General features: G+C 45.7%; 1 protein-coding gene across 1 annotated transcript in view; it reads right to left on the bottom strand.

Moving 5' to 3' along the window:
* The window catches only part of ZZZ3 (zinc finger ZZ-type containing 3), a 388,382-nt gene that overhangs the window by 134,391 nt on the left and 240,117 nt on the right, over nt 1-13,874 (bottom strand). The window contains exon 10 of the mRNA XM_069232251.1: nt 10,480-10,614. Within this exon, the coding sequence (XP_069088352.1) occupies nt 10,480-10,614 (135 nt within the window). The remainder of the gene's footprint in view (nt 1-10,479; nt 10,615-13,874) is intronic.

Genomic DNA, 13,874 nt, shown 5'->3' with positions numbered 1-13,874 from the left:
GAGAACCAACAAATTGTGAAAATATTGAACAAATATTGGCACCTGATTCAAAAAGATAGTGATATTGGCAAAGAGTGGGCACTCACCCCTCAATTACATATCGAAAAGTACCATCCTTGAAGGATATGTTAGTTAAAAGTCACTTAGAGATGCCAAAAACTCCTAATTGGTTATCAGAGGGTAATAAGGGTTTCTTTTGTTGTAGAAAATGCAAAGCATGTCAAATTGGATGTAACAAAAAGGCTATAACAGATTTCAGAGGAAGAGAAATTGTGATCAGAGAAAGAATCACATGTGAAACATCTTTTGTGGTATATGTTTTGGAATGTCGATGTGGTCTTAGGTACGTAGGTAGTACTATATGCCCCTTGAAAAAGCGTACTTTAGAACACATAAGGGCGGTGCAAAATGAGGACACTACATATGCCATGACCAAACATTTCAAAACTAATTCAGAACTGGATTGGTTGTTCATGAAATATTATGGTATTGCAACAATACAAAAAAATGAACGGGTAGGTGATAGGGTTCAGAGAATAAGATGTTTGGAGTCCAGATATATTATTAGATTGAAAGCCAAGATGCCATTTGGGATTAACTATGACGAAGAATTATATTGTCATCTTTAAGCTTGGTTACATAATATGGATTAGATTTCACTGTCAATGTAAAAACCAATGTAGTATATTAATTGAAGTAAATGTAATAGTTATGATTAAGAACAATTGGGATATGTATCCCTACAGACAAATGATGAAATACAAGTTGAAATATTGTTTTAAGAAATTGGAAAAATGGAAATGGATACTTTTGAGGTGGGAATGTAAATAATGAGGACAGTGGAATATGATAACAAACTGTAATGATGAGTAGAGTAACTGTTGTTGTGTTCGTGGGATTTTGTTTTATTATTGTCTGTATGCACAAGGTTTTTCTTTTTTAGTCTCTTTTTTGTGTCAGTAGGATACACTGGGGTTAAGAAGGCTATTGGGGTGATTTGTATAATAGCATATACTATAAAGACTACATTTCCCAGAATGCCACATAAGGGCATGGCTTAGAGGATAAGCATAAATAGTGCATGTAATGGATTGAATAATTACCGTGATCAAGACCGGGAAGGTCGAAACACGTTGGTGTTAGTTTGTTTGGGGTCTTTTCATGAAATAAAAGGAGTTTGATGAAATCCTGTGAGTGCCGCATCCTTGACTTAATTGTCAAACTGGTGTGAAGATTAATGAAGGGAGTAGGTCCTTCCCTGGTGCAGGCACCGACATGAAATGAGCGCGCCTTTTTGGACCTGTTGGAGTTGTTATGATATATATATATATATCTTTTTTAAAGAAAAAAATTACAATGTAAGCACCCACCATCCACTGCGGGCATAACGGTTATTATGAGTACTACTGGCTATTCAGATTGAAGTATGTGAATTTATGAAAGATCCAGTACTGGCTAAGAAAACAAGTTACTTACCTGTAACTACAGTTATCCAGTATTGGTATCTCATAAATTCACATGCAACCCAACCTAATCCCCTTTGAGGCTCACTTTTCCTTTCCATTACATACTCTCCACTCCAGCGCTAGAAAATCTGAGGGAATGAGCCTCTTTGAAGAATAGTCTAGAGGGTGCTGGCGACTGATTGGTCATAAGTAATTTTTTTTTTTTTACAAAAGGACATGGATAGGATATATGTTTGAGTTTGCTAGCATTATAGCCTATGACATTTTTTTAATTACTGCTTTTTAGCATATTGTGGGACTCCCACTTCGACGGCGATGATTCAAGCATGTGAATTTATGAAAGATCCAATACTGGATAATTAAATATCCTAATGGGTAGATGTAAGGGTATCTGTAGGAGGCCGGCTCAGCTTATGATATGCACCAATAGGTGAGGCACCCTGTATTGAGTCCAGGCAATCCTTAGTGACAGTGTAAGTGGTTCTAGATAACCAGAACTCCCCTTTGGGAGAGCAACTAATGCTTATTCAGGAGGGTGCAAAGCAATTGCAAATGCCACATAGATCAGTCAGTGATATACACACACAAAAGAGCCACACCAGTGTTAGAAAAGAATGTGTAATTTATTCAAACACAGGCACTAAACTAACATTGGTATACCTCCTAACCAGGGGTATATACACTCAAAAATATACTTAGAAACAGGTACATAAAAGCATAAAATAACATTGGGCCCTATGGGGGAGGCAAACCATATACTAAAAAATGGTATGTGAAAGTCACTACTAACCAAGAGTACCACCCAAGGGCCCTTAGGACTGGGGAAGCATTAAACACAAAAGGTAAGTAGCTAGGATTCCCCAGGTGCTTGTGTGCAGAATAGTAATTCCAGATCAGTGTCCATAGGGGTAACATGGGGAAGTCGAGGTTAGAGTTTTCGTGTTCTAGGACCCTTCCCTGAGGAAACCTGATGAGACAAGGGAGGTTCAAGAGTGCCCCCACCTGTGGATACTCAAGAGAAGCAGAGTACCTACACCAAGGAGCCCAGGTGCATAGGGCTGAAGTTATGTCAGAACCTCCTGTTGAAGTCAATGGGGATCTTGGTTGTCCAGCTGTTGTTGTGACCTGTGGACCAGGTCGGTGGAAGACAGCCAAGGATTGCTGATGAAGTGGACCAAAGGAAAAAGGGGACAGAGTCCAGACGACCCAGAGATGCCTGGGTTTGCAGGAGGGCAATACCCACCCTTCTTGGAGATGCTCTCATGAAGAACGGTTGTTGTGGAAATCCAGCTGTGGTGTACAGGCGATACAGGAAGATACCAGGAGTTGTCCACACAATGTCCTAGACCAGTCCTCAAACTGTAGAGGGGCACTGGTCAGCAGGACCACCGACACGCCTTGGCAAATGCAAGAAAGCGCTACACAGAGTGTTGCATGATTTGGGGACCAGCAAGCTCCAAGGGACTCAACCTTTGTAGGTAAGTTGGGGCCAGCCCTCAGCAAACAGGAGAGCCAGCTGGAATCACTGGAGACCCCAGGAGGACCCACTGGCAGCAGGTGTAGGAAGTTGGCTCTGTATGTGCTATTTCAAAGTAAGGAATAGCATGCACAGAGTCCAAGGGTTCCCCTTAGAGGTAAAATAGTGGTAAAAATAGATAATACTAATGCTCTATTTTGTGGTAGTGTGGTCGAGCAGTAGGCTTATCCAAGGAGTAGTGTTAAGCATTTGTTGTACATACACATAGACAATAAATGAGGTACTCACACTCAGAGACAAATCCAGCCAATAGGTTTTGTATAGAAAAATATCTTTTCTTAGTTTATTTTAAGAACCACAGGTTCAAATTTAACATGTAATATCTTGTTTGAAAGGTATTGCAGGTAAGTACATTAGGAACTTTGAATCATTTCAATTGCATGTATACTTTTCAAGTTATTCACAAATAGCTATTTTAAAAGTGGACACTTAGTGCAATTTTCACAGTTCCTGGGGGAGGTAAGTTTTTGTTAGTTTTACCAGGTAAGTAAGACACTTGCAGGGTTCAGTTCTTGGTCCAAGGTAGCCCACCGTTGGGGGTTCAGAGCAACCCCCAATGTTACCACACCAGCAGCTCAGGGCCGGTCAGGTGCAGAGTTCAAAGTGGTGCCCAAAACGCATAGGCTATAATGGAGAGAAGGGGGTGCCCCGGTTCCGGTCTGCTTGCAGGTAAGTACCCGCGTCTTCGGAGGGCAGACCAGGGGGGTTTTGTAGGGCACCGGGGGGGACACAAGCCCACACAGAAATTTCACCCTCAGCGGCGCGGGGGCGGCCGGGTGCAGTGTTAGAACAAGCGTCGGGTTCGCAATGTAAGTCAATGAGAGATCAAGGGATCTCTTCAGCGCTGCAGGCAGGCAAGGGGGGGCTTCCTCGGGGAAACCTCCACTTGGGCAAGGGAGAGGGACTCCTGGGGGTCACTTCTGCAGTGAAAGTCCGGTCCTTCAGGTCCTGGGAGCTGCGGGTGCAGGGTCTTTTCCAGGCGTCGGGACTTAGGTTTCAGAGAGTCGCGGTCAGGGGAAGCCTCGGGATTCCCTCTGCAGGCGGCGCTGTGGGGGCTCAGGGGGGACAGGTTTTGGTACTCACAGTCGTAGAGTAGTCCGGGGGTCCTCCCTGAGGTGTTGCTTCTCCACCAGCCGAGTCGGGGTCGCCGGGTGCAGTGTTGCAAGTCTCACGCTTCTTGCGGGGAGTTGCAGGGTTCTTTAAAGCTGCTTCTTGAAACAAAGTTGCAGTCTTTTTGGAGCAGGTCCGCTGTCCTCGGGAGTTTCTTGTCGTCGTCGAAGCAGGGCAGTCCTCAGAGGATTCAGAGGTAGCTGGTCCCTTTGGAAGGCGTCGCTGGAGCAGAGTTCTGTGGAAGGCAGGAGACAGGCCGGTGAGTTTCTGGAGCCAAGGCAGTTGTTGTCTTCTGGTCTTCCTCTGCAGGGGTTTTCAGCTGGGCAGTCCTTCTTCTTGTTGTTGCAGGAATCTAATTTTCTAGGGTTCAGGGTAGCCCTTAAATACTAAATTTAAGGGCGTGTTTAGGTCTGGGGGGTTAGTAGCCAATGGCTACTAGCCCTGAGGGTGGGTACACCCTCTTTGTGCCTCCTCCCAAGGGGAGGGGGTCACAATCCTAACCCTATTGGGGGAATCCTCCATCTGCAAGATGGAGGATTGCTAAAAGTTAGAGTCACCTTAGCTCAGGACACCTTAGGGGCTGTCCTGACTGGCCAGTGACTCCTCCTTGTTGCTTTCTTTGTTCCCTCCAGCCTTGCCGCCAAAAGTGGGGGCCGTGGCCGGAGGGGGCGGGCAACTCCACTAAGCTGGAGTGCCCTGCTGGGCTGTGACAAAGGGGTGAGCCTTTGAGGCTCACTGCCAGGTGTTACAGCTCCTGCCTGGGGGAGGTGTTAGCATCTCCACCCAGTGCAGGCTTTGTTACTGGCCTCAGAGTGACAAAGGCACTCTCCCCATGGGGCCAGCAACATGTCTCTAGTGTGGCAGGCTGCTGGAACTAGTCAGCCTACACAGACAGTCGGTTAAGTTTCAGTGGGCACCTCTAAGGTGCCCTCTGGGGTGTATTTTGCAATAAAATGTACACTGGCATCAGTGTGCATTTATTGTGCTGAGAAGTTTGATACCAAACTTCCCAGTTTTCCGTGTAGCCATTATGGTGCTGTGGAGTTCGTGTTTGACAAACTCCCAGACCATATACTCTTATGGCTACCCTGCACTTACAATGTCTAAGGTTTTGTTTAGACACTGTAGGGGTACCATGCTCATGCACTGGTACCCTCACCTATGGTATAGTGCACCCTGCCTTAGGGCTGTAAGGCCTGCTAGAGGGGTGACTGACCTATACTTGCATAGGCAGTGAGAGGCTGGCATGGCACCCTGAGGGGAGTGCCATGTCGACTTACTCGTTTTGTTCTCACCAGCACACACAAGCTGGCAAGCAGTGTGTCTGTGCTGGGTGAGAGGTCTCCAGGGTGGCATAAGACATGCTGCAGCCCTTAGAGACCTTCCTTGGCATCAGGGCCCTTGGTACTAGAAGTACCAGTTACAAGGGACTTATCTGGATGCCAGGGTCTGCCAATTGTGGATACAAAAGTACAGGTTAGGGAAAGAACACTGGTGCTGGGGCCTGGTTAGCAGGCCTCATCACACTTTCAATTGTAAACATAGCATCAGCAAAGGCAAAAAGTCAGGGGGCAACCATGCCAAGGAGGCATTTCCTTACAGCAGGCACCAGGGAGGCCTTAGCAGAACAAGGATGGATGCCAATGTCGCAGAGGTTGCAGGGAGGATGCCGTTCTTGTAGTGGGGTGATGCTGGGGCTTCTTGGAGCCAGGAAGTCTTTGGACTAGAGAGCCAACAAGTTTTGGCAACGGCAAACTGATGTGGTGCACAGGTGTTCCAGCCAAGCAGCTCCAACGAGGGACTGTAGACTTCTCAGTAAAGAAGAGAGGTCAGACCTCTGGAGAGCCACTGAACCACCACCTGTGTAGAGGAGTCAGTGGGACAGCAAGATCCATAAACCAGACAGTGAGGTGCCTGCAGATGCAGGAAGTGACTCTTTCAATTCGAGGGAGATTCCTTCTTGCTGTCCTAAGGGCAGGCAGAGTCCTTGTTAGTCTGGAGGGTACACAGCCACTGAGGTGGCAGAGTGTTTTCAATGCATGGGAACAAAGTTGCAGTAGGAGCCCTTCTACCAGTCACAGTCTTTGTCTTGGTTTCTGGCAAAGTCCAGAAGTGGTTCCAGTGTCCAGTTGCAGAAGTGTCTTGCAGAAGAGTCTTGTAGACAACTCTTGCAGAGGGATCTAGGGTTCCAGCTTAAGGGGAGCCCTTAAGTAACCCAGGAACAGGGTTGGACAGCTTCTGCAGTGACCCAACTATCAGGTCGGGAGGGTCAGAGACGCTGATATGGTGGACTGACCAGTCAGCATTTACTCATCTTATTTCCAAGACAGCAGAATCAAGTGACCATCTGGTAGAGATCTGGGCACCTCCCTAGGGGATGAGCTGGAAAGGGGGGTGGTCACTCCTCTATCCTTTGTGTGGTTTTGCACCAAAGTGGGAGACTGGAGCTCCTGCTCTGGAGTAAACTGGTTTATGCAAGAAGGACACCAAATGTGCCCTTCAAAGCAGTCTGGTTACACCTCTCCTCTGCAGGAACTTCTTTGTTCTGCCATCCCCTGTCTGAGTTAAGTTCCGCAGCAGGAGGGCAGAACAGTGTCTGAGGTTAGCGTTAGCACTGGCTTGCACGCAGACCCTGTAGGGCTGCACAGGCATATATTGGGTGGGGGGGGGGGGGGAGGAATCTTCTAAGGCACCCCACAGAACATGGTATCTTGCAACTAATACTGGAATCAGTGTAGTTTCATGATTCCAACATGTTTGATACCAAACATGACTTGGTTTGATGAAGCCATTATGTAGTTGGGCATCTTGTGTTGATCAGTGCCCACTACATACCTTGAGATGGCTTTCCCGTACTTGCAGAGCCCAGAAAAAGGGATCAGAGTGTGAACGAGTGCCTCTGCACACTCACATTTAGAACCACGCACCCTGCCTTTGGGCTGTAGGGCCGACTTATAGAGTCAGAATGCAGTGACCACGATTTAAGAACCTTACATCTAGGGTGAATTGTGCATGCACCATTTCACACATGCTGCAATGGCAGGCCTGTAGTGTGTTTGCATGGGCTCTTATGGATGGCATAATACAGGCTTCAACCCATGGGGGACCCCTGGTGTACCAATGCCCTGGGTACCCAAGTATCATATAGCAGGGACACACCAGTATGCCACCAGTGAGGTGTAAAAGCTGTTTACCAACTACATTTAGGGAAAAGAACACCAACACTGGGGTCCTGGTTAGCAGGATCCCAGTGCACTACAGTCAAAATACACTAACATCAGGCAGAAAGTCGGGGTAACTATGTCGGAAAGATCCTACTTTCTTACAGTACTAAACAGGAACTCCTGTTCGCATGCAGCGCTACATTGTGAAAAGTGGCTGTTCTTGCCACTACCAGCGGGTAGGATGTACTATCCTCTGGTGGTGAGGGCCATGTGGGGTACAGATCTGGGTTATTACTCAATATGGGGTTAGGGTCATATGTGTCCATGGATCTGGGTCCTGCTATGTCCCACCCAAATCTTCACCAGCATATAAAAGGGATCCCTGCGGTGTAAAGTCTACTGCAGTAGGTGAGGCAGGTGATTGAGGAGGAAAGGGAGGCACAGGAGAAGAATGAGGTGGAGGAAAAGAATGGGGTGAAGGTGGATCACTAGGAGGTGGAAAAGGCTTGTGAGATGTGCTGGTAACCTTTTCTTTGGTAATCTTCTTTGGTGGTGGAGAAGTGTTCAAAGGCTCTTGGAAAGATAATTTCCTCTTCAAAAATGCAGGGGGAGCCACAATGAAGAACCCTTTACCTTTCTGGGTATGGAGGCAGGGCTGACTAGCATCCACCATCTCCAAAATGGGTCCACAGGCGAAGGTGTAACTGAAAACGGACTGCAGTCCTTATGGCTTCAATATTCTCGCTTCTGTGGTTTTCAGCATCAAATTGTTTGGTTGGTGTGAGTGATTTCGTCAACACTGAAGCGGAAGTGGTAGCTGGTCTGCTCGGAGTCCAAGCCGAAGTTCAGACCGAGAAGGCAACGATGTCTTGGACCGAGGTGCCAGAGGTCGAAGCCAAGGATGTTTTTGACTTGGCTATTTTCCGAGTCGGATGGCGGGGCAGCCAAAACAGTTTTTTGGATCTGGCCATGGCCTGGTGGCAGTGGGGGTCCAGAGACCGCTGCAAGGGACTTTTTAACAGTCTTAGGGTGGGCAGAAGGGGCCACAGTAACCGCAGGTTGTGTGGATGTTATCTCATGGCTTTAGATATCAGACTAGACGTCAGAGCCCTGGATCAAGGAGGCCTCCTCTTGTTGCAAAACCTCTTGGGCGTGTTCCTCCCTAAAGATGTCCGGGATATCGTTTGGAGATGGGTGCGCCATCTCCAAATGGTCCGATGTTACTGACCACCAGTGCTGCAGGTGATGGGTGTATAATGCCTCCCATTATGGTCGGAAGGAAAATTAAAGAGGTTCAGAGGCTGTGGCTGCTAGGGAGGGGGGTGGACTGTGGACTGACCAAACCTTTGGCTAGCTGTCCCACAGGTCAGTCGTGTCAAGTCATCATCATATGGTGAACTTTGCTTTTGGATTCCCTATCTGGTGAAGTGCTAGCAAATGCGCCTGGGCTGATCCTAGAAGTGGTGGCTAACAACACCAAGTGTTTAGGGGTGGGGTGCTGTGTAAGGAACCTAGGGTTCCCTGGGAGCAGCGTGATGGCAGTTGGCAATCGTCCTATGGATTGGACCAGGCCCAGAGAACGTGACTCCTGGCTGAAGCACCTCTGTCAAGACGTTTGTCTTGACTGCCTCAGAGGATAGCTGCAGGTTCAAGACCTCAGTCCTCCTACAAAGCCAGAGTAGGAGGAGAGACCAAACCAGTGTCAGGCAATGTGTCTAGCACACTGGACTACACCAGTTCCCCATACCAGTTGCCCTCCTCATCTAAGGGATGCTGGTAACCATAAGGGTCCACAGACCCATTCCACTCATTTCCCTCTTCAGGTCTATCAAGAGTAAAAGGCACTGGATCTGCTTCAGAGAGCATGGTCCCAGGCAACGCCCACCTGGCTCCGTGTCATAGTCAGGAAGGAGGATGGGGATGGTGCTGCAGGGGGTGTCGGGACTGGAGTAGGCGCCGAGGAAGCTCTCTGTCACGTCAGCAGATCCAGCAAAGGATCCAGGGGGCCCAACTAGCGCCGAGTGTGAAACTGCTGGCAGGGATTCAGTGGAAGCCCCTCCCAAACCTGTGGGGCCTGAAGGTGATCCAGAGGTGCTGGGCCTTATACAATATTTTGTGTTGGGCAGGGGTCGGTCCGGCTCCAGGAAAGCTTGCAGCGGAACATGACTGAAAGGTGCGGAAAAGTCAGAGACCTCTTCAACTTCTTTGTGTTTGTGGGACTTACCCAGTGTCCCAGACAAATTGGAGTGTGACAATGATCCCCAGATGTGGCTCCAAAAACATTCCAGGGACCGGGATCTTAAGCGTCACGGAGTTGTCCGATGTTAGGGCAGCAAGGAGCTTGAAGGATCGCTCTCTCACTGCTTTTGAATGCACGGTGCAACAGTCCTCACAGGTTTAGGCATTGTGGTCACAATCCAAGCACCACAAACATATCAAGTGGCACGGAAGGGAAAGAACTGATGTCCTGAGTGCTGGGGTTGGTTCCTCTATAGGGTCCAGGCATGTCGCTTTCAGGAAGGATGAAGCTGAGCCAAACACTACCAAATGGTGTGCAAAGGTACTGCTCAAAAATCCTGCGGATCCAGGCTGACAATCAGGGATATTCTGAGGTAAGTAATCTGCGGCTAGAAGTGCCTATCAAACATATAAAACAATTGACTACTAACAAATGCAAAACTGTGGTAAAGTGGCTTTCTTTTACAACTTTGCAGGTTTCTGAAAGCTGGAAAAATGATGATCTCAGTACAGCAAACATTTTGTTGATGTCATTGTTAGGGGGAAAAAAGAAGAGAAAAAAATATGTTTTCTTGCATTTTGCGCTTCTAAATAAATAAATAACTAAATAAATTGAATAATTGCTATATTTGGCTTATTTTCTCAGTCCCCCCCCAAGAAACACAATAAATCCTGGGTACATTTTGAATCAACAAGATGGTGGGAACAAAGGAGGCAAATCTGGCCTGGATACCCTTTGTTGAAAACAAATGTTAAGGCTTAACCACAAAGTGCCCAAAATTTGTAAAAAAAAACAGGGCTCAGCATCTAAGGGGCTAAATAATGGCCAGATGTATTTATACAGTGATGTTTTTTATGTGTTTTAATACAAATGCCTCAAAAGAAAAGTCTAAATTTACAGTTTTTGTTATATGCAAGCCAAATAATCAACATTAAATAAGCGATCACCGAAAAAGATATTTACCTTGAACCCAACGTGATGCACAAATCCACCTTCTGCATTGAACTGTAGGAGCTTCTTCTTCCTAAGCCTCTTCAGCTCAAGAAGTTCTTTGTATTCTGCCGATTCTCGACAAGCAAGTGGTATATTTTCTTCATCCTGCTCAAAAAATTCAAATTAGATTTGTCCATCAGGAACAAGTAAATCTAAGAATTTAATATAAATATGGCCAAGGAATATTTTATTCATGACTACAAATTAATAAATGATTATTATTTTGTTTTAAATGCGAATAAAAAATAAAAAAAACTACTTGTTGAAGGTCGGTCTGTACTTAAGACTGCAGATCTCTTCTAACAAAATTAACAGAACATGTCTTTATTGCTACTCAATCGGCAACATTACTCAAACTATAATACAGAGATGATGACATCATAAGAATATCTCGTTTAATAAGCTTGGGTAGGCTCGATTTTGCATTCTTGTTGTTTACATGTGGCATCCTCAATGTTTTGTATCTTATTATGTGCATTTTTTTCCAACTTCACTCTTTTTGGAATTCCTTACTTTACCTCTCCTCGAGGCACATCCTCTGTCCTATAACCTTTACTAAAATACTCATTCATACCTTATCTTTTACTTTTGGCTTTCCACCTCAGGCAGTCCTACCACTGCCCCTTGCATCTGTGGTACTACCCAGCCAGCCTGTGCCTTTCTAGCAGCTTTAAGTAGCCTTTCTCCCTCCTTCACCTAAGAAGCTACAAGCGTGTATCTTGCTAACCTAGCAGCAAGAAATAATGCAGGATGCAGTTTTTTTAAAATACATTTGGTAAGTATGTCGTCAAAGTATAACATTCCTTGTGTTGAGCTGTCAAACGAGAAGGAATAAGGACATATTGCAGAACATTAGCCTTCATGTCATGAAGTAAAATTTCTAACGCTGCCACTGTCCAAGATAGCTCCAAGTACTTTACAAAAAAGTTAATTAGATAACGCCTTCAAACACAGAGACTGGATGCATACGTCCAGGACCAGTCATTTCATGCCACAGTTGAGACCTTATTTCAGAAAAAAGCAGTAGTCCTACATGCAAAACTGTGTTGGAATTTATTTTTTGAATACTACTCACTTTAGGATTTATTGCTGTTTTATTGAGCTGGGATGAAATATGGGTATGGCAAGTGGCGGGTTGCATTTCACAATCTGCTGCTGTTACAGCTAAACTTCCAAAAGCCGTGTGGATATACTGTTACTTCTATTCAGTTAATTCGCTCCTTACGACAGGCAGAGCACTGCAGGTGGCAACGACCTTGACATGTCTCACGAGTTTGCCCTTCACATTGGTTCTGCACGGTTCTTTCCTGCTACTCCTTCTATTTTACCCATGTTAGATGGCTGAACATCTCATGGCATGCTTTACTGTGAATAAGCAACAGGAACGTCATCTTCATAGTTTTACGAGTATCCTAAGTTGTTCTTTTGCTTTGCGGCCTAGACTGTGAATACGGTTCATTGACCCGGGGCTTGGTTCTATGGTGTGAAGGGGTTGAACAAATATGTTTAAGATCAACGGACTACTGTGTCTCCAGACACAATCATTAAGTGGTGGTGGCAGCATTTTGTTTTTCTGATCTGTTGTGCAGGATGGAAAAGTTACTTACCTATAATCCTTGCCTTTAAGGCCTCAGAGACCCTCCAGTATCTCACCATGCCTTAGAGGTCAGAGAAAGGTGACAGTTAGGTCAGTACCTTTATGTGGTGAAGTGAAGAATGAAAAACTACACTAAACATGAACTGCTGTAAGTGAGGTTCGTCCGGAGAGGTGGGAGGGTTCGCTTATAACTTTGATAGGATTCATCGGGAAGAGAACTAGGATTACAGGCAAGTAACTTATTCTTCTCTTCCAGGGGATCCTCATCAATAGTCGCAAGCATTGAATAGAGTAACAAGTAGTGCCTTGTGAAAGTATGTACCGATCTCCACGTCGCTGCTTTGCAAGTTTCAGAGATGGGTACATTTTTCAGAAGAGTTGTTGTTGTTGCCTTGCCTCTGGTAGAATGGGCTTTAGGTCTGGCGGTCAAAAGCTTATTAGCCAACTAGTAAGTAAACATAATGCAGGAAACTATCCATCTAGAGACAGTTTGCTTGGAAGCAGTCATGCCTTTTCTCATTGGACCATAGCTCACAAATAAATGATCTGAGTGTCTAATGTCTTTCGTTGTATCCAAATAGAACTCCAGAACTCTTTTCAGATCTAAAGAGTAGAGCTTTTTCTGCTGGTGTGGATGGTTTGGGGATAAACAAAGGGATAAAATAGTCTGGTTAATATGGAAATCAGAAAACCCAGGTGGCAGGAAACTAGGATGGGTTCTCATAACTAACCTATTGTCATGGAACATTGTGTAAGGCTCTCTTGCACACAGAGCCTGAAGTTAGCTTTTTCTGCGAGATACAAGAAACTCTGTTTTCCATGTCATATGCTGTACAGAGGACTTATGTATGGGCTCAAAGGGTGGATCCATCAGTTTTGAAAGTACCACATTTAGCTCCTAAGGAGTAGAAGGTAAATGTACAGGGGGGGAAATCTTTTCTTAAAACCTCTAAAAAATCTTTAACAGGCATTCGAGAAAAGGATGTCTGAGAAGGCGATTTTCTATAAGCAGTAATAGCTGCATGATGTTCCTTTTTTGATGAAAACCGCAAACCTGATTTTGCCAAACAGAGAAGGGAAGGTAAACTGACATCCTCCTGCCCCAGAACCAAAGGAAAATTATTCTGGGTGCACCACATAAAAAATCTTTTCCATTTAAACGCATATGAAGGTCTTGTTGATGTTCTTTTGGATGCCTTGAGAATGTCCAAGCATTCCTGTGAAATACCTAGATGACCATATTGAAGGAATCCATTAGCAATGCGGTCAAGATGAACGAAGGAAGGCTGGGATGGAGTATCTTCCCCTCGAGTTTGCGAAGGAGATCCGGTCTGCACAGCAATCTCATGTGTGGTTTCTCTGACAGATGTTCCACCACTGGAGAGGCCATGAAGGGGCAATCAGGATCATTCTGGTCCTGGCTCTGTAGAGCTTGCTGATGACCTTCGGAATTAGAGGAATGGGAGGAAATGCATACAGAAAACTTTCTGATCAATTCATCAAAAGGGCATTCCCCTCTGTCCCTGGTCGGTAAAACCTGGATGCAAAGCTTGGGCTTTTTTTGTTTGCTTCGCATGCAAATAGGTCTATTTGCAGTTGCCTCCATTCCCGAAAATAGTTTGAAAAACTTCACCGTTTAGAACCCAGTTGTGATCTTCTGCATACTTGCGGCTCAGAAATTCTGCTCGAGTGTTGAAGGATTCTGGTAGGTGAACCGCCGATATTGTCAAGTTTCTGGCTAGTTTGCCACTTCCAGATAGCTTGTGCT

Source organism: Pleurodeles waltl, chromosome 4_2 (genome assembly GCF_031143425.1).
Source record: "Pleurodeles waltl isolate 20211129_DDA chromosome 4_2, aPleWal1.hap1.20221129, whole genome shotgun sequence".
Taxonomy (NCBI): domain Eukaryota; kingdom Metazoa; phylum Chordata; class Amphibia; order Caudata; family Salamandridae; genus Pleurodeles; species Pleurodeles waltl.
Note: the sequence above shows the minus strand (reverse complement) of the source record. Positions and strands in the feature narration are given on the sequence as shown.